This window comes from Elephantulus edwardii, unplaced genomic scaffold (assembly GCF_000299155.1).
Source record: "Elephantulus edwardii isolate Elephantulus edwardi_28Jun2011 unplaced genomic scaffold, EleEdw1.0 scaffold00304, whole genome shotgun sequence".
NCBI lineage: Eukaryota > Metazoa > Chordata > Mammalia > Macroscelidea > Macroscelididae > Elephantulus > Elephantulus edwardii.
Genome location: NW_006400054.1, coordinates 1,181,271 through 1,199,834, shown reverse-complemented (window position 1 = coordinate 1,199,834; position 18,564 = coordinate 1,181,271). Strand labels below are relative to the sequence as shown.

The window sequence follows — 18,564 nt, the reverse complement described above, 5'->3', positions numbered from 1 at the left end:
TGGGATATAACCAGATTATATGCCAGCCTGATCCGGTTAGTGCCTGCCCCAAGCTCCGGCTTTGCCTGGACCATCCCCTCCCTGCCAGCTGGTCCTCCCCCGGCTCTGCTCTGAAGAGTGGGGGCTGTGGACCCCTACTACCTCCCTCTCTCCTCAGCAGCTCACACCCTTCATGGTGCGGATGAGGAGCAGGGCTGGGGGCTTCTGCAGTGGCCCAGGGCTGTAGAGTGGGAATGTAGTATGGGTCGCCTTGGCCCCTAACTGCCACCAGTGCCCTGGTCAGATAGATGCTGACGTGTTGATGGCCATGAGCTGCCCAAACACCCACAACTTGAGCCAAGGATGCCCACTGTCCCCTAGAGAGCAAGGACAATGATTCTAATCACCAGTTTAATGGGCTTTGGGCACACTGGCCCGGCTACACGACCCAGAGGGTCTGGGCAGCCCAGCCACAAGGCTGTAGGTAGAGCAGGCAAGACCCTCAACCAGCCCAGCTACGAGGGGCAGGGGTCTGGAGCATGTGAGGAAGTGGGGTGGGGCCAACTTGACTGTGGGGGGAGGACTGCTGTGGGAGGTGATTGAGTGTGGGGCGCTAAAGCCGAAATAGGGAGTCAGCCCCTCCCGCGTCTTGAGTCTGCAGCATGGTAGAAGGTGGGGTGCTGGAGGCTCAGAGTTGGGCCAGGCCCTTGGGGTCCACAGGCATGGAGTCCTGTTGGGGAGGCTTGGAGGCAGAAAGCCCTTGTCCCACAGTCAGGTCGCGACCAGACACCATCTGCGTGGACCGGGCAGAGAGGCAGGGGACTGGCCGTGTCGGGTGGGGCAGCCACTAGCTGCCCGGTCCTTGGGGAGGGCCCCCCGGGCAGGGTGGGGGTGGCACCTGGCCCAGGACTATGGCCAGGGTCACAGGCCAGCTGGCCTCGGCCGGCCTTGGTGTACACACCTTGTCGAACTTCTTGTGGCTGTACACCTTGTTCTTGTTCATGAAGGTGAGGAGGATCCAGTCACACAGGAAGGAGCCCTGGGCCAGCAGAGACGGTGCTCAGGGCCCAGCTGGCCCCCACCCACCCCAGCCCCAGGGGTCCTTACCACCCCGATGGACGTCAGCGCCGTCACCAGGTTGATGATGGTGGGGATCAGGCTGAACTTCCCTGCCTAAGAGAGTGGGCCATGAGACCCTCACAGCCAGCCCCAGCTCCCCACCTGCTAGCCGCTCAGCCCATGTGGTCAAGTGGGAGGAGGGGGGCCTGCCCACCTGTCCATGCACAATCACGTCAATGCGTATCCCATAGGCCTTGATGAGTGTACGGGTGGAGGTGCCATTCACGTTGTAGTACTTGGCAAACCTGGTGGGAGGACCCACAAGCAGTTAGGCAACTGTGAGGCCTGTGCCCACCTCTTGGACACATGGGGGTCAGCAGGGGCTGCATTGGGTGGGCAACTGAATTATCCCCCCAGGAGGGACTCTGTGGCCCAACTGAGGGCACCTGAAGTTGTAGCCCGAGGAGGCGCGGGCATGCTTGGGGTCGAGCCGCTGGAAGGTGTAGTGGGGGTTGCACTTGGATGCCGACAGGTCCAGGTCACAGTCCCAGTTGATGATGACACCAATGACCCCACCCTGCAGAGGAGGAAGCTTATTTGTCTGTCTGGGGAGACTGGAGCCAGGAACCCTCCACAGATACAGAGGGTCCTTGGGATGGGGCCCATCCCACGCAGGGCAGGCCTTGGGAAGCCCCAGCTGTCAATAATTGAGCAGGTGAACCCACAGCCAGGTGCTTCGGGCTGATTGTGTTTCTCTGTCCTCCCCAACCGGGGCCAGGCTGGCCAGAGCTGAAAGGGCCATTCTCCGCTGTCACTGTCACGGAGCCCATCCTGGCGCCCCCGCTCGCCTTGTGTGCCAGCTCCGTGAAGTTCTCCCTGGCCTTCTCCACAATGAAGCCCAGCTTGAAGATGGGACAGTAGGGGTCCGAGACCTCATCAAAGGTGCAGTGCTTCAGATAATCGTCCCTCTTGTTGGCGATGTTGCCCCTGAGATGCATTAGGAGGTGAGGGTGGCAGGAGCCATAGTCGGGGTCCCCGTGAGGATGTGCCCAGGCCCCTCCCCAACATGCTGCTCCTGGGAGGCCCCAGCCAGCTCTTACTTGGTGAAGCGGAACTTAGGATAGTGGATGGTGTTTTTGATGAAGATGGTGAAGTTGGGGGCCATCTCGCCCAGGAAGTGGCTGAGGACATAGGCTGCGTTTAACCCTCTCCCCTCTGGCCTCCCACCCTCCATGCAAGGACAGGCTGGTTTGTACATGGCAGGGGGAGAGGAGCTTGTCCACAATCTGCTCAGGGGTTTGGGGAGGTCAGGGGCAGCGCACCTGACAGAAGCACCGTCCTCCACCGGGCACCAGGCATACACCTCACAGGTCTTTGCGGACCCGTAGTAATAGGGCACGCAGCGTCCAGTCCGCAGCCCTGCAACAGACACCCTGAGTGGTGGCCACAGGACATCCCCACCGCCCCACCCCAGGTGGCGCCCACTGACCGTTTCCCAGCATGTCCAGCTCCCCGGCCACGCAGTCCTCATCTGAGGTGCACCTGGCATTTTTGACCCTCACGCTCTAGGGGAAGAGGGGCTGGTTCAGCGCCAAGTGGACAAGATCCCAGGGTGGCCCCACAGCCCTCCCCTCACCTCAGGGCAAGTTGCCAGAGTCTGGGAAGGGGTCTCCTCCGTCCTGGTGATGACGCTGAACACGCTGCCTCCCTGGTCAGAGACAGGAGGTGTCAGTGACCTGGCACACGGGGGTCAGGTGAGGACATAAGACCCCTGGAAGGCTGGAGGCAGGGGCTGCCTCACCTCAGGGGGTTTCACATACTCCTCCACATTCCACACTCTCTGCTCTGAAATGCTGATGCCCTTGACCTTGGTTATGATGAAACTCTCAGGACCTGTCTCCCAGTCCTGGTAGCTCTTCTGTACGATGAACACGTACCTATAGAGATGGTCAGGGTGACGCCCCAGGGCCTGGAACTCTACACACTGCAGAGCAAGGACTCCCTGCCACTCCCAGGAATTGGGGGCCCTGGCACCCAGTTTTCTGCCCTGCTCAGCTGGGCGCCCCCGCAGCGCTTCAGGACCTGCCCACCCAGGAGTCGCCCTGCGTCCTCACCAAACGAAGTAGAGCAGGATCAGGAGCTGCACCGCCCGGTACACGACGCCCAACTGCCGGTTCTTCACCACGATCACCTTGGGCGTCTCGTAGTCCCAGAGCGCCGACCAGCAGGCCCGGGCCAGGCGCCGCAGCCGGCCAGTCCAGGGGGGCCTGGGCTGCGCGGCCATGACCGGCCTCATGTGCCCCGTTCCGCTCAGCGCCCGGCTGCCCCGCCCCAACTCTTTCCACTCAGACCCGCCCAGGGCCTGCCCCTCTCTGGGCCCGCCTTCCAGGTCCCTGCCGGGAGCTGGGACGCCTCAGTGGTCCACCAGGTGCACTGCTCCCCGACCACCAACCACAGAGGAGCCCTGCAGCAAAGGGGGCACAGGGTACCGCTCGGCAGGTGGAAACTTGTTTCTTAAAATCTGCAAAAAGAAACCTAAAAGTAGCTGAAGGCAGCTCTGCGTGGATGCTGGGGGAACCATGTGTGGAAATCCAAAGTGGACCCCATGGAGATCAGCACACCAGGACAGAGACTGGAGGGAAGACGTTCCTCTAGGTGTCCCTGCTCTACCTGAGGACCCGTTCAGCCCTCCAGACACCTCCCCCAGTCTTGCCAGGCTTTTAGCCATTTCCCACCCTACCTCCACTGCATAGGAAGCAAAAGCGACAACAGCTTTTAAGAGTTTTGTTCACCCCTTACTTTGAAACAAGTCACTGAAGTTTGCCCCCCTCATTGCAGGATCTGCAGCAAACTTCCTGAGAGCAGTGCAGGGCTGCCACTGGCCCCGCAAGGCCTCCTGACCCGCCCAGGACCCCTTCTGATGATGTTCTTGACCCTCAGCATGGCCCTCTGAAGATGCTCAGGGGCTCCCTTCCCAGCACCTCTTGAAGGGGCTCCTGGTCACCCAGTAGGCCTGGAGTGCTGCCCTGCTCCTGGCACTATGGACGCCAGAGAGGATGCCCCTATACCAGGCAGAGGAGTGGCCGGCCAGCTTGTTCACAGAGATAAGGGTTAGGGTTAGGTTAAGGGTGAGAGTGAGGTTTAGGGTTAGGCTTAGGTTATGGATAGGGTTATTATTTGAATGGGTTTAGGGTTAAGATTATCGTTAGTGACCCCAGCGGTCACTAAGGACCTCAGGGAGGGGACAGTCCAGGCTCCACATCTAACAAAAGTGACTCTAGCAACTTACCACAAAAAAAGACAAGACCACAGCAGGAGAGCAAGCATTACAATTTGGGCCAAAACTATGAATGGTTCTTGGCTCTGAAAGAGACGATAACACAACAAACAAAACCCAACTTAACCTCATGATGATCTGTGCACATTGGAGTGTGTGTGGAGGCTGGTGGCTACTGGCCCGGAGGCGGCAGGTATCTCAGGCGGTTTGACTCCAACAGCGGCGCTGAGACAGCAAGACGAGCATTTACAGCATCAGAAACCTGCCGAACGGTCGCTAGGGGTCAGCACTGAGTCCGCACCGCTTGCGTGGAATCAAACCTGTATGTTAATACTCAACGGCGTTAACTCTGAGCTCCTGCGCTAACCGCTGAAACAAATCTCAGATACCGAGTGGCAGGAGTCATGTGACTCCTTGAGGCCTCACAGTGAGGTCAGGAGGGAAAAGACGAGAGGTGGGGACAGAGACTGAGTCCTAGGCCCTGTGAACAGTTCACTACAGAGGAAACTCGGATTTTAGGAAATGTCTGTCTAGGTTGAGAGGACCTTTGTGCCCCTAGCACAAAAATGATTTTTAGAGAACAGCCCTAGGGAGCTCTGATGGCCTAGTGGCAAGAAGCTGCACTGCAATCCCAGAAGTGCGTGGTTCAAATCCACCAGATGCTCTGCTGGAGAAGAAGGGACAGTGTCCTCCTGTACCAGTCAGATCTGACTTGACGGTACACACAAAAAAAATAATTTTTTTTTAAAAAAAGAAAGCAGCCCTAAAGACCTCATGCTGTTTGGGTTGGTACCTGAATCCCTGGGATGGAGTCCAACACTGCTGGGCATTGAGGACATCCTGGGCTTACAGAGACTGTCCTTCCTGCTACCACGAAAGGACTAGGTGGCCAGCAACTGGCAGACAAGAGAGGACAGAAAGGGTTGGAGTAAGAGGGTGTGTGGGTTTCATCTCCAGGATATGCAGTTTTTTCTCTATTTCCTGGAGGAAAGGGGCTGCTGTAGGATCTCAACTTTTCCCTGAAGCCTGCAGGCCTGCGCCCCCCATGTTGTTATGTCCCCTGGCTAACAAGGGAGTGGGAGTTTCCAGTGGAAGGGGGCTGTGTTACTGCAAACAGGTCCACTCAGTTGGAGGATAGGACTCTATATAAAGTCTCAAATTCAGTGAGGAGCCCATTTCTGATGATTTTCAAGAGACCATAAAGTGCTTCTGAGATCACATGGCCTCCTGGGAAGAACAAGAAGCAAATGAACTCTCAGGGCCGGGCCGGGAGGAAAGGACGGGCTCCCACTGGGCATCCACTCCTCTTGGCAGTACGTCCGTGTCACTGCAGAGCCGGACTGGCCTCATCGTTGGCCTCTCTGCATCCCACTCCTGCTTCCCAGCACACCCACCATACCCCACCTGACCAGCACAGGTCCGTTTGCCCAGCTCCACCACCCACCATCAAGCTGACAAGGAGGTACACGGACTGAGAACCTCTGAAAGAAAACCTGAAGTTGACATGCGGGAAGAAACCCTCCCCAGAGCCTCGCCTGGTGCCTGGCATCACCCAGAGACAAGACCCAACCAACGCCCTGTTCTGACTCAGCGGCCCGGGAGGACAGGGAGAGAGAGCTGTCCCTTGGGCTTTCTGAAGCTGTGCTCCTCATGGAAGCCGACTCCCTTATCTTTTCTCCTGTGGAGCACCTGGTGGGTTTGGACTATGAGCCTTTCAATTAGCAGCAGGTGCTCTAAGCACTGTGCCAGCAGGACTTGTCTGGGAGATGTTGATAATGACTGTCATGTGTGGGGATGAAAGTCCGGACCGTCCAGAGGGGCTGCTCAGAGTTAGCTCAGCTGGGGTGGGCAGAGGTATGGGAGGCCTCAGTGCCCTCCGGGAGGCTGGAGCCATGAGGACACTGGTGTTCCCTGAGAGTCTTAGGTTGAAAGCAGATGGGAGGGGGGGAGTAAGGGAACTGGTGGGCGGGAGCCAGGAGGCCAGGGGTCACTGTCTGATGTGGTCTGGCTGTCGTGCCTTGTTCAGAGTTCTTGTGGGAAGTGATCAAAGGCTCTCGAAGGGGTGAGGACAGGACAGGTAGCAAAGGAAGCTGCCCCCAGGCCCTGGCTGGCCTTAGGCTGAGAGCAGCTGCTTAGTTGTCTCCCTCTGTCCCCAACAGCAGGTGTGAGCTGGACTGTCAGGGAGGGTCACTGCAGACTCACGGATTACCAAACCCCAGGGGAACCTCTGCAAAGGAAGCCACTCCTGCTTCTGTCTGGCCCTGGTGTTTGTGTGTGAGTATGCAAATTCCTTGGGGGAATCTTGAATGTTGCCTCCCCTGGGGGCACCTGTTGGGGCAAAGGTCATGACTCCTTTTGTTGTTGTTGTTGTTGTTGGTACTAGAATGGTAAACCCACCTTATCTCTTCACAGCCCAGTGTGAAAGGTGATGATCAAAAAGCAGGTTTAGCGGCCACCTGCAGACAGAGGGTGGTAATCCTCTGGGTCAAGTTGCTGACCACAGGCCAGAGGCCCTTTGGAGTGTGGAGTGCTTGGGGGAGGGTGTTGGGGCAGGAGTGGACGGGGAGGGTGCTGGGCAGGAGAGAGGAGGGAGGGGGTGCTGGGGCAGGAGAGGGACAGCGTGGAGGGGAGAGAGTTCTGGGGAGGTGGTGCTGACGGGGGTGGGGCAGGGCTGGGAGAGACCAGGAGTGGGAGGAGCCAGGGGAGGGTTTTGTGGGTGTGTTGGAGGAGAGGGCCGTGTGTGGGAGAGCGGAGGGTTAGGGTTAGAGTGCAAAGAAAAGAAGGCACAGGGACAAGAGTGGGATGGAGAGGGTAGGGGGCAGGGAGGAAGGTTTGAGGGGGAGGTTTTGGGGTGAGATGCACAAGTGGCAGATGTCAGAGGGGCAGGGGAAGACAAGAGTGCCCGGGTGGAGGGCTAAAGCTGTAGAGGGGGACTTGTCAGAGAATTGTGCTGCTTTGATGAGCTGGGAAAGCGGGGTGTAATCCCCAGCTGATGTCCCTGAATGGACTGAAAGGGAAAAATATCTGGCTCTGGAGACACAAACAGCCACACTAATGGACAAGGGATTAAGGTTACGGTCAGTCTGTCTCTGATCAGTTGTGGTTTTTCTTTTTTTTTTTTGTTCTGCCTGGAACATTGACTTTGAGAATCGTTCCCTCTTGGGAACAAATACAAAGAGGGGGTGACTCTGAGACGTCCCTGGACAGGAGACCCAAGGTGCAGAGGTAGAGTGAGTGGCCAGGCGGCCCAAGAGGTGGAACAGTTTCCTCCCACCGTGAAGCTAAGCGCAAACTCAGCACTGGAGACCGCCAGGGGGCGCGAGAGAGCAGGCTAACCGGGAGCTGGGCAGCCAGGGCCCAAGGGGTGGAGGGTAATGTGAAGGGCCCCGGTGCTGGGGGCTCCCAGGGGGCTCAGGGACCACGGGCGAAGTGGACAACGAGTCAGCCGCCCCTGACGGTGACCTCTGCACGCTCGTGGTTTGCACTGACACATGTTATTCTGAGGCAGCACACAGCACACCTGAGTATCACCCACACATCAAGGATGTGATGAAACCCCAGGAAATGGTTCACCCTACATTGACTGGTTACGCCCTAAGCCCTTGGACCTTCTCATCTCTGGCATGAGAGACCTGCTTTATTCTACCTGGAGGAGGCTGTGCCCAGGACCCCGGCCCTGTCCTTAGAGTAGATAAGGACATGAAGCCTCCCTCTCAGGAGTGAAGCCTTGAGGGACAAGGGACGAGCTCAGGGCGGGCAGAGGAAGAAAGGGAGGTGGGCAGAGGTGGGGAGTGGGCTGGGGAGACAGAGATGGGGACTGAGGGCGGGGTTTCTTCCTGCCGGTGGGAAGGTGTGAAGACTGATCTTGAACTGCTGAAGCTGCCGCTGGCCGGACAGTGTGCAATCGCTGCGGTGACCAGTCAGTCACCCCAGAGGAGGTCCTGGTGCCCAGGGAGACCTCTCACTGCCACCCTTATAGTAGTTGAGGGGCTCAGCTGAGAACTGAGGGTCCCTTTGCTCACTCCTCTGGTGGATATGGAACAAGGGGTCCAGCAGTGGGGCTGCAAGGGGGTTCCTGTCCACTCTGTCATACCACCTTCTTGGCAGGGTGACCGGTGGGACTCTGGAGACCCCCACCTTAGATGCACAGCCCAGGCTTGGGCTCCTGATGCTCGGGGTTGGAAGGGGCCTCGCCTCACACTGTGGGGGCCCAGTGGGTGCGGGTGCCGGTGGGTGAGTGGGCGTTGGGGCCTCCCATGGTGATGATGCTTTGTGGTGGGACTGGTTTTTTTTTGTTTGTTTGTTTTGTTTTTTTAATTTTTATTTTATTTTGGGACTGGTTTTTGCACTGACCTGGGTGCCTGGGGAGAGGCCTGGGAGGCAGAGTCATGTAAACCCCCCTCCCATTCTGGGAAGGCACGCGAGGCTGCCATGGACTCTCTGGTCCCCTTCACAGGCGCCCAGCCGATGGCCTGTCCTGTGTGGTCACTGGCCCTGGTCCTGCTCCTGCAGCTTGTAGTGCTGTGGGCAATCCCTAATGGAAAGAAAACTGATCCCCACGTGCACTTTTATTTCCACAAGGTGAGCCAGGCTGGGCTGGGCACATGAACTCTCCTTCTGCCCTGGGCTCCCCATGCACCTCGACTTAGAATCTCCTGGGGTGGCAGACACACAGGCACCTGGCTTGAGGGCTCTGTCAATGCCCTCTGTCCCTGCAATGAGGCCTAGTGTACCCCCACTTCACAAGAGCCCCCCCCAGGGCAGGGAAAATCACGTTTCAGAGCAGCATCAGGAATTTGCTGTGGTGCTCGTGGACCCTCAGGCTACTTCCTGGCCTGTGCTCGGTGAAGGACCCCTAGAACCCCAGATGATGGACACACCGAGGCTGGCTCGAGGCTCTGGGCCCTGCTCGTCAGATGCTCTCCACAGAGTGATACCCTGCCTGCTCCCTGTTTCCTGCCTCCCTGATGAAAACTGGCCCCAGGGTTCCGGCGCACAGGCCTCTAGGCTGGTACCTGGGAGACATCAGTGCCTGCCTACCGTTACACAGAACACAGGGTTTCAGCAAAAATTCAAAGCAGGAAATGATTTAATTAAGCCAGACATTGAAAGAACTGCAAGACATGGCTAGGTAATAATTTATTTGTTTTAAAAACATGCCCATTTCCCCCATAAAGGTGTATTATTTGCGTTAAGCTTTAAGGGAGCTCTGGTAGTATAGTTTGTAGATTGTTATACTTCTACCCAAAGGCCCTGCTTCGCTGCCAGTTTCCTGCTTCTCAGCAGCTCTGTGGGAAACTCTTCCAAGTGATTTATAGCCTTGAAACCCTACTGGAGAGTCAGCTGTGAGTCAGAGCCACAGACAGAGGGACAGAGAGAGAGAGAGGCTTAAAAGAGCTTAGTGCCCTTTTCAAACTAAAACAAGAACGCTTGGAATTACTCTCAGTCTTAGTGTCAGATGCAGTAAGAGCCCATAAAACCGACTTAGACAAGAACTCTTTGGGGGTCCTCCCTAATTTTCTGAGACTCTAAAGGCATTCTGAGTCAAGGCTTTGCAGGCCTCTGTTGAAGGGGACAAGGGCCAGGCTTGGCCAGCACACCCCAGTTTCTGCTTGGAGGCAGTGCACACTTGACTTGAGGCTCCTGGACACTTTGAGCCCGTTTCTGTAGGACAGTGTCAGAGGCTGCCCAGCACACAGTCACCTATTGCTGGCACCATGCTGCCTGCCACTCCCAGCTTCCTGCCCCACAGCCCTGTTTCCCTTCCTCCCCAGAGGCTCACAGCACATTCCAGGAGGGCAGGCCCTTCCCTGTCCCTGGCGCTCCGTAACCAGAGAAAGGAGACTCTGTCTAGTGAGTTCCCAGGAGGAGAAGGAAGAGGCTGGGCATGCAAGTGGAGGCGGGCACTGTGGCCCGCAGGTCAGAGAGCTGTGACCCCCGCAGGGAATCGGGGAGTCCTGCGAAGATCACCAGGAGTGCCGGAGCCAGTGCTGCGTTGCCAACAGCTTGAGTCCACGCACGTTTTGCACACCCCAGACGATCCTTCTCCGCTGTGTGCCCTGGAGGAAGGTGGGACCACCTGAGGGGCCGGGGTGGGGGGGTGGGAAGAAGAGAGGACTCCCTGGGGGGGGAGGGGGTGGGTCTAGAGGAAGATGGGCCTGTGGGGGAATGGGAAGGGATCCCAGGGCATGGAGCAGGGGCTCCTGGGAGAGGATGGCGGGTGCCCCCCTTCCGCCCCCCGTGAAGGGCTGCTTCTGCTCCTCCCTCAGCCCCTGGGGTACGAGTGCCGGGACCATCAGGAGTGCCAGAGCTTGTGCTGTGCGTTCGCCGAGAATGCTCTGCATACCATCTGCACGGACAGGACCATCTTTATGCAGTGCATCCCCTGGAGAAAGGTGGGCGCGTCCTGTGAGGAACAGGGGGGCAGAAGAGGCAGGGGGTGTCCCGGGTCTGAGGAGGGGCCGGCCTGACACGAGTCTCCACAGCCGGACATGGACTTCTGTAGCAACCATGACGACTGCGCGAGCAGGTGCTGCACGAGGCTGATAGAGGATGGCTACAACCGCTGCATCCCCAGGAAGGGCCTCATCGCCCAGTGCCTGTCCCAGGTGAGCCCTGTGGCCGAGGCACTCCCGTCCCTCCATCACATGGCCTGTGGGTGAATGACTGATGTGCCCACGATGGAAGACTGGAGTCCTTCCTCAGGGCTGCGGGAGGAAGGGCTCAGTTCTGAGGGTCCCAGGTGGTCAGGACAGCGAGAGGGTGGAGATGGAAGTGACGCAGGACATGGGCACCAACCTGGTCCAGCCAGCAGGACCTGGTTCACAGTTCAGGGGCAAATCCAGTGACATGGCTAGCCCCAGCATGGGGAGAGGTGCCCCCAGAGCTACAGGGCACAGTGAGGGTGGGCGTGGACCCTAGGGTGGGGGTTCCTCTGCTGCTCACCCCTCCCACCCTCAGCTTTTGATGCTTCAGGCCAGTCTAGTGGTGAACTCTGGGGGCAGCCGTGTAGTCAGTCCCTGGGGGCAATTGCTGGGACCTCCCCCCCCCAATTAGAGAGCACACTAGCTATCTGTCGGGTGGGGGAGGGTGGAGGTGAGAAGCAGACATTTCTGAGCAGTGACCACACCTGTTGTCATTGCACCTGGGGACAGGCTGGCCCCTCAGGCAGAGGGTGGTGGGCAAGTGAGCCAATCCAGCTCCCACAGGTATCCTGCCTTCAGAACAGGGGGCTGACTGGTCACACAGGATGTGGTGCTCCCGGAGGGGACAGGGGCTGGTGAGGACAGGAGGGGTGTGGTCCAGGCCCCCCTGGAGCTGCAAGATGGGTGTGAGGGTGGGAGACGCTGCTGAGTCAGAACTGACTCGATGCCCCCCCCAATGATGACTACTGGCTCATTTCGGGGTGCTGGTAGTGCAGTGGCTATGCACCCAGAGGTGCTGCTAACCCAAAGGCCAGCCGTTTAAGCCCCTCAGGTCCAAGATAGACCAGAGACCCTCCAGGCAGCGAGCCCATCATGCTGACTCTTTAACTCTGCTCCCACCCCGGGGGTTGTGGGTCCTTTAGTGACCTGGCCTTCCTCCCCAAGGTGTCTGCCACTGTTGGGTGAGGGGGCATCTGGCCCACTCAGCCGGAAGCTTTGCTTGTGTTTTTCTCAGTGGGGCTCTGGAAGTTTCCAAGAAACAGCCTTGCTATGAACCAAATTCTCCTTTAGGCCAGTTGTATCCCGAGGGAACAGACAACCTAATGAATCAGTGACAATAAAATCGCCCCTGCTTAGCCCGCAGGCGGCCCAACACCCAGTTCTGGACTTGAAGGGGGATGGAATTCCAGCTTGTGGGAGGGAGACTCCAGAGACACAGCCAGGCAGCTCGAGGAGCGCTGGCAGCTGTCACCCTCTTGTGGCAAGTGGGAATACTCCCTCCCAGACTGAACTCCAGGCACAAGCCCCCTCCTGAGAGGGTCAAAGAGGGAGGAGCAAAAGGTAAGCGGTTCGGGTCCACCAGGGCACACAGTTTCACTGCATTTGGGGTTTTCTGTCATTTCAGACTTGAATTCCTATGAAAGAAATCCTGGTGGCATAGTGCACTCAGTGTCTGGCTACTAACCACAAGGTCAGCGGGGTCGAATTTACTACTAGCTGCTCCTTGGGAAAAGATGGGCAGTTTCCTCCCATACAGATTTACAGCCTTGAAAAGGGGCTGGAGATGTGATGAACTGCCCAAGGGAGAGGTGATAACAAGGGAATCTGTGGTGATGCACCTTCAAAGGGAGAAGGGGAGCTTCCCTGGGGCAGTGAGCTGGAACCGGTTCCAGCAGGACTCACCTGGGCCCAGAGGGCAGATGGGAAGGGCAAGCCTGGAGCATAAACTTTTATGATTCTTAACTAGGTGTGGGAAGAGGCACAGAAGTGTTTGGGCAGATGTTAGAGGGAAATGGGGAGAAGAGAAAGACACAGCCGGAGGGAGGGAGAGGGCATGGGAGCCACACAGGAGCAGGAACAGAGAGACAAGGAAAACCAGACACTCAAATTTTCTTTTTTTGCACACAGAAAAGCAGATCTTGCTACTCTGACAGGAACAGAATCACCAAACAGCACAAGAAAGGCACCCCAACCCCAGATGAAAGTTTTCAAACAGTCCTACGAGGGAAGCATGTAATGTTGAGGGTCGAGTCTGCAGAATCCTCAGAAGGAAGGTCATCCCAGGAATGTGTAAATGACCCACTTTGTCTCTAAAACTAATAAAGCTCAAAACACTAGACTGCTGGCTGCTTTGGGATTAAGAAGATTTAAAAGTCAGTGGGGACCTGGAGTGTGTCCACCTCTCAGTGTCCCGTCCCTCCCGGAGGCCAGCATGTGCAGGCACACTGGCTCGGCAGAGGCGGGGAGTGAGGAGGACCAGCCCTCCGGAACCTCTCCAAGAGCTGACAGCGCCCCAGCTCCTGTTCAGCTGCCCCTCGGGCTCAGAGGTGACTCAAGTCTGACTTGGTGGCAGCTGGTCTCCACACTGCTGTGGATATCTAAACACACTACTGGACAGCGGCTGGGTCACCACCGCGGGGGAGAGGGTACTTGCACAGTAGGGACACCATCCTGAGCCAAGTGCACACACACGCACACACACACACACACTTGCACGCAGGCTAAGTTACCACAGGGGCTTTTTCTCCCTGGGCCCCCACTGTGCAGCTGGCCTTGCTGCCCAGCCAACCCTCAACCCCATGTCCCCCCACGCTGTGGACTTCCCAAGAAGTTACAGGGCCAGAGTGGTGACCTAGGCCTGGCCACCGAGGAGGGACACGGGGTGAGACAGTGCAGCGCAGCAGCCACTTGGAAAAGGACAGGAGTCCTGGATGTGTTGTGGGGCTGGAGACAAGTGGGTGGGCACACAGAGACTAGCAGTCAGTTGGGGATGGGGTTTCAGAGAGGGGCAGGGTGCCTGAGTAGGAAAGGTGGACTAGAGACCCTGTGTCCTCTTTTCAGGGCAGATTTCCAACAAAGTGCTCAGTGGGGGCATGAGAAACGAGGGTCATCAGGGACCCCTTCTTGTGGACGCCTACCACAGAAAACACGAAACCATCTCTCTTCCAAAATCAAGGCTGTATTTGTCCTGTGAGTGATATGGGGACAGAGCGTCTGAGAACGGGCCCACCGTGGGGAAACACCTCAGAGTCCACGAGTGTCCGGAGCCTCAGCTGCAAGTGGCGACTGTGAGGGCTCAGGCCAGCGGGCAGTGACGACGCGGCTTCACAGGGACCAGGTGCAGGCCGAGCTGAGCTGCGGGCCTTCCCTGCAGAGGTGTCGGGAAGGAAGTGCTTTGTGCTCTGCTGTTAGGCTCTTGACAAGGTCCACAGACACGGCCCAGCCAGTCCTGACCTGCAGCAAGGCCAGGTCCCTTCGATGGTCCAGGACGCTGCTGGCTCCTCCTGGAACCTGGAGCTTTGCATAGTCGAGTCGCTGCAGTTAAACTCGAGTGTTGTCAACTGACAGCGAGTGGCCGCTGCAGTTAAACTCGAGTGTTGTCAACTGACAGCGAGTGGCGTGTTGTGTTGGTTTCTGTGACCATGTTAAAACAGGTAACTGGGGAGGTCTCTAGTAACCCTTTGTATAAAGTCCAACTAGGTTAAGAATTTAATAACATCATGTATTTATATTAACAGACTATTTACATTTGTATCATTTTTACTCTTAAAAAAACCCAAACCATAAAAGAATTTTCTTACAATTCTGCATAATAGAATAAGGCAAAAACCAAAGTTTTGTACATTATTATTATTCTCATATACTGTGTATCTGTAGCTTCGGTTCCAGGTACCAGGCGGGCCAGGCCTGGCCTCACAGTGCGCTGGACTAAGTGACCGTTTTTCTTCATAAATAAGAACCCTGGTGCCCACAGAGGGATCTGAGGCCAGAAAACTGCTAATTGAAAACCAAAGAGCAAACGCTTTTTTTTCTTTTTTGGTTGTTTCTTGAAAATGCCTAGAGAGCATAAAATTAAAAAACAAATAAAATTACAAATCCAGTAAAAACGTGCCTCTCCTTGGGCAAAAACGTACAAACTCGACTTCCCCCCCAATAATAGCCTCTGAGCCTCCAGCGGGGCGCCTCTCACCCGCCCCGCCCCCCGTGCGTGGATCTGTGCTTCGGTTCTAGACATGGACACGTGCAGCTGCGTCCACCGCATACGTGGAGGCCACACTACCTGGCCTCTACCTCCTGCGGGTTGCGGGTTGGGGAGTAGTCACGCGCCTCCCCAGAGGAACCGTGGGGTGTAGTCCTGCGCGGGGGCTGCTGCCCAGGGCCTGAGGGGGGTGTGGTCACCAGGGGAGGGGGCGCGCTGAGCGGGCTGGCGGCGGGCGGGGTGCGCGCCAGGAGCCCGTTGTGCGTGGCCGTGGGCGCCAGGCGCGCGTAGTGCAGAGTGCCCAGCGGGGGCAGCAGCGCCGAGCTGTCCAGTGCGGGGCCGCCGGGCGGGTGTGAGGGCTGGTGCGGAGGAGGGCGGGTGCGTTCCAGCTCCTCCCTGCGCGTGGCCCAGCGGTGCTCCGGGCTGGAGTCGTGGGGTTCACGGTCGCGGTAGGGGCGCTCGGATGACTCTGGGGGCACAGGCGTAGCAGGGCAGGGGCGGCGAGGCGGCTCCCACTCGAAGCCCGGGCGCTCGCGGCCAACCGGGGGCCCCAGAGCAGCTGTGTCCGCCTCCTCCCACCGCTCTTCCTTGACCTTCACAGGGCCCTGCGGCGGCACAGTGGCGGGCACAGTGGCAGGCTCAGGCTGGCGGGCCAGCAGGCCGGCCAGGCGCAGGCTGTCCCCCAAGGCCGCCTTGCTGTAGGGCGATGGTGGGTGCGAGGCTGCCTTCGAGCTGTCCTCCTTGATCGGAGATCGACTCTCCTTAACCCGGGGTTCAGTGGACTCCCCGGGCCGGCCTGGCTCACCTGGGCCACCTCGGAGGAGAAGACTGCTGATGGGGTGGCCGAGTGGCGCAGAGGGTGAGCCCCGGCTCAGCAGGCGCGTCCTGTCCAGGACCTTGTCCCTGGGGGTGGTCAGCAGTTACTGTCAAGGGCACAGGGTCTGCTGGTGTCCCTCCCACCTGGGGTTCCCCCAGCGGAGGAGGAGCTCCCTAGGCCAGCTAGTCCCTCGGTGGGGGGGCTGTCTGTGTTCCGTAGGATCCCTCTGGATGGGGACCTGGGCCCTAGGCTCTCCCGCCCCTGGTGGGGTATGAAGTCATGAGGTGCTTGCAATTCCTGTTTCTCAGGGGGAAGGGGGACACAAACATCCAGATGCCAGTGAGACGTCCTGGGCCCCTGCTATTGACAGCTGGGGGGGGCAGGTGGTGCTGTGTTGCAATGCCCACCCACAGCCCCCGCTCCCCTAGCCACCAACTCCGGCCCCAGAGGGCATCTAACATGCCCCACATTGGAGTGCCAAGAGGCCGGCTGCCACATTAGGACACTGTCCCCAGGCATATCCCAGCCCTGCCCACCTGGGCCACATCCACCAGGGCTGTGGGGACTGGGTGCACGCCATCTTCCAGCCCCAACCCTGGCCTTGAGCCGGGCTCCACCCCCAGGGGGCTCAGGCTCCTCCCCCGGGGGCTCGGGCTCCTCCCCCGGGGGCTCGGGCTCCTCCCCCGGGGGCTCGGGCTCCTCCCCCAGGGGGCTCAGGCTCCTCCCCCGGGGGCTCGGGCTCCTCCCCCAGGGGGCTCGGATCCGGCTTTCTCCCTGGGATCTGCCCTGCAGCCTGCTCACCGCTCTCGTTCCTCCCTGCTCCTGTCTGGCTCTCGGTCATGGTTAGTCAGGGTGGAGACACGCTCAGCGTCCACAGGCTTGGGCCATGGGGGCAGTGTGGGGAAGGAGGGTGGTGCCCGGTGCAGCCGGCTCCAGGCCTCGTGGGGGCTGGGCAGGCCATGCAGCGTGGGCGGGCTGTGCAGCGTGGAAGCCTCCTTTTGGGTAAAGACACCGCCTGCTGCTGCTGCAGGGAGGGCCAGAGGGTGAGGCTGACCTCCACACACAGACTGACCAGACAGACAGAGCAGGGCCCCCCTTTTGCCCCCAGCCATCCCCCACACCCATTCCCACCAGGCCTCTCATGGGCTGAGACTCAGTTCCAGAAGTCGTGTGTGTGTGTGCGCGTGTGTGCGTGTGTGTGCGTGTGTTTAAGATGGGGAGGGTGTGACTGTGTGTGTGAGACCGAGAGAGAAGAGGTGTAAGAGAAGGGGGGCTGTGTATGAGAGAAAGAAGAGAGGTGTAAGAGGGTGTGTATGTGAGAGAGAAAGGAGATGTAAAGGGGATGTGTGTGTGTGAGAGAGGACGTGTAAAGTGAGGGGCGTGTCAAAAGAGGGATAAGAAGAGGGTGTGTATGTGTGTGACAGGTGGTATGAGGCTGGTGTGTGTACGTGTGTGTGATCAGGCAGCGTGCAGACAGCATGCATCTAAGATGTGCAGGGACGCGGGGCCCTTACTTAGTGTGTGGCCGCCCAGGCCCCCGAAGGCGTTGCTCCCCAGGCTGCCGAGGCCCCCAAAAGTGCTGGATCTGCTGAAAGGGTCTGTGAGGGTGGGAGTGTCAGGGCTGCAGCCTCTCCACAGGCCCCCCACCCCAGAGGCTGTGTGCCTCGCGGGTTCCCCTTGGGCACACATGGGTGCCCACGACCATGGTCAACCTCACACTGAGGAAGCCAGCTGGAGTGTCAGGGCTCAGGTCAGGCCACTCCTACCTGCTAGATGACCGGTGGGGAGGAAGCTGCTGTGATGGGTGGGGGGTCCAAAAGGGCTGGTGGGGGGGTGAACAGCACCTGGCAGGAGAGAAACAGTCGTTGACCAGGGCCATGGTCAAACTTGAGAGTCCTGGAGGGGCCTGCAGTGTTGTCCCTCTGGGAGCCCTTCCCTCCCCTTCTGTTCCCACCCTGACTCAGGAGGAGCCGAGAAGCAGGCTTGCCTACAAAGGTAGTGGACTTAGCGCTGGGAAGGGACCTCCCTATCCAAGTCTGGGGGGAGGACAGTATGTGACCCCAAAGAGGGACAGGACAGGACAAAGGAACAAGATGTAAGCAGAAACAGAGGAAACTCTAATAAGACCCAAATAAATAGCAAAAGTATGCCACACCCAGGTATGGACCCTCTAAAGACATGAATTTTCCTCAGCGTCATGGCTATTTCTAACCCAATTCCAATAATATCTGCAGAGAAAAGGAGTGAGGGTAGTATGTGAGGGGTGCATGGTTATGAAGGCCATACTAGGCCTGTGAGGGGCAGCTGGTCAGAGCAAGGACCCCGGATGGGCAAGCCAGGTGTGCCATGGACAGTCAGGCCAAGGACTCAGACATGGCATCATGTGAGAGGAGGGGTAGTCAGAATGACGACAGTGTGCGATCAGGTGCAACAGTGTGTGAGGGGCAGGTGTGAGGGTGTGTGTGAGGCAGGTAGGGGTGTGTGAGTGACACATGTGAGGGTGTGTGGAGGGCAGGGAGGAGGGTATGAAGGGCAAGTATGTGGGTGTGTGGAGAGCAGGTAGGGGAGCGTAAGATTGTGTGAGGGTCAGGTGTGAGAGTGTGTGAGGGGCAGGTGTGAGGACATGTGGAGGCGAGGTAAGAGTATGTGGGGGGCAGGTGTGAGGGCGTGTGGAGGGGAGATAAGGGTACGTAGGGGGCAGGTGTGAGGGCGTGTGGAGGGGAGATAAGGGTACGTAGGGGGCAGGTGTGAGGGCGTGTGGAGGGGAGATAAGGGTTATGTGGGGGGCAGGTGTGAGGGCGTGTGGAGG

General features: G+C 58.4%; 3 protein-coding genes across 3 annotated transcripts in view; 1 reads left to right on the top strand and 2 right to left on the bottom strand.

Annotated features, from left to right (window-relative positions):
• Window positions 1-667: 667 nt before the first annotated feature.
• P2RX2 (purinergic receptor P2X, ligand-gated ion channel, 2) lies at window positions 668-3,322 on the bottom strand. The gene is made up of 12 exons (XM_006901005.1): window positions 3,153-3,322; window positions 2,840-2,975; window positions 2,675-2,746; window positions 2,528-2,603; window positions 2,361-2,457; window positions 2,139-2,219; window positions 1,887-2,025; window positions 1,485-1,615; window positions 1,253-1,343; window positions 1,087-1,152; window positions 941-1,018; window positions 668-772 (listed from the first exon to the last, which is right to left on the bottom strand). Exons 1-12 carry the CDS (start codon window positions 3,320-3,322, stop codon window positions 668-670), a joined length of 1,242 nt encoding a protein of 413 aa, XP_006901067.1.
• A 5,460-nt stretch (window positions 3,323-8,782) lies between these two features.
• LRCOL1 (leucine rich colipase-like 1) lies at window positions 8,783-14,266 on the top strand. The gene is made up of 5 exons (XM_006901004.1): window positions 8,783-8,896; window positions 10,259-10,384; window positions 10,585-10,710; window positions 10,801-10,923; window positions 13,988-14,266. Exons 1-5 carry the CDS (start codon window positions 8,783-8,785, stop codon window positions 14,264-14,266), a joined length of 768 nt encoding a protein of 255 aa, XP_006901066.1.
• Window positions 14,267-15,015: 749 nt separating this feature from the next.
• Window positions 15,016-18,564, bottom strand: part of FBRSL1 (fibrosin-like 1) — a gene marked incomplete at its 5' end in the record, with an annotated part of 52,665 nt that continues 49,116 nt past the window's right edge. Inside the window, 5 exons of the mRNA XM_006901003.1 lie at window positions 15,016-15,538; window positions 15,617-15,841; window positions 16,557-16,779; window positions 17,270-17,353; window positions 17,522-17,599. Of these exons, the coding sequence (XP_006901065.1) occupies window positions 15,016-15,538; window positions 15,617-15,841; window positions 16,557-16,779; window positions 17,270-17,353; window positions 17,522-17,599 (1,133 nt within the window). The remainder of the gene's footprint in view (window positions 15,539-15,616; window positions 15,842-16,556; window positions 16,780-17,269; window positions 17,354-17,521; window positions 17,600-18,564) is intronic.

Coding starts and splice junctions, on each gene's coding strand:
- P2RX2 (XM_006901005.1), bottom strand. CDS start 3,322: ATGGCCGCGCAGCCCAGGCCCCCCTGGACTGGCCGGCTGCGGCGCCTG. Junction 1,344..1,484: donor TCCTCGGGCTACAACTTCAG/GTGCCCTCAGTT, acceptor TCCTCCCACCAG/GTTTGCCAAGTACTACAACG. Junction 773..940: donor GCCACAAGAAGTTCGACAAG/GTGTGTACACCA, acceptor CGGTCCACGCAG/ATGGTGTCTGGTCGCGACCT.
- LRCOL1 (XM_006901004.1), top strand. CDS start 8,783: ATGGCCTGTCCTGTGTGGTCACTGGCCCTGGTCCTGCTCCTGCAGCTT. Junction 8,897..10,258: donor TGCACTTTTATTTCCACAAG/GTGAGCCAGGCT, acceptor TGACCCCCGCAG/GGAATCGGGGAGTCCTGCGA. Junction 10,711..10,800: donor AGTGCATCCCCTGGAGAAAG/GTGGGCGCGTCC, acceptor GAGTCTCCACAG/CCGGACATGGACTTCTGTAG.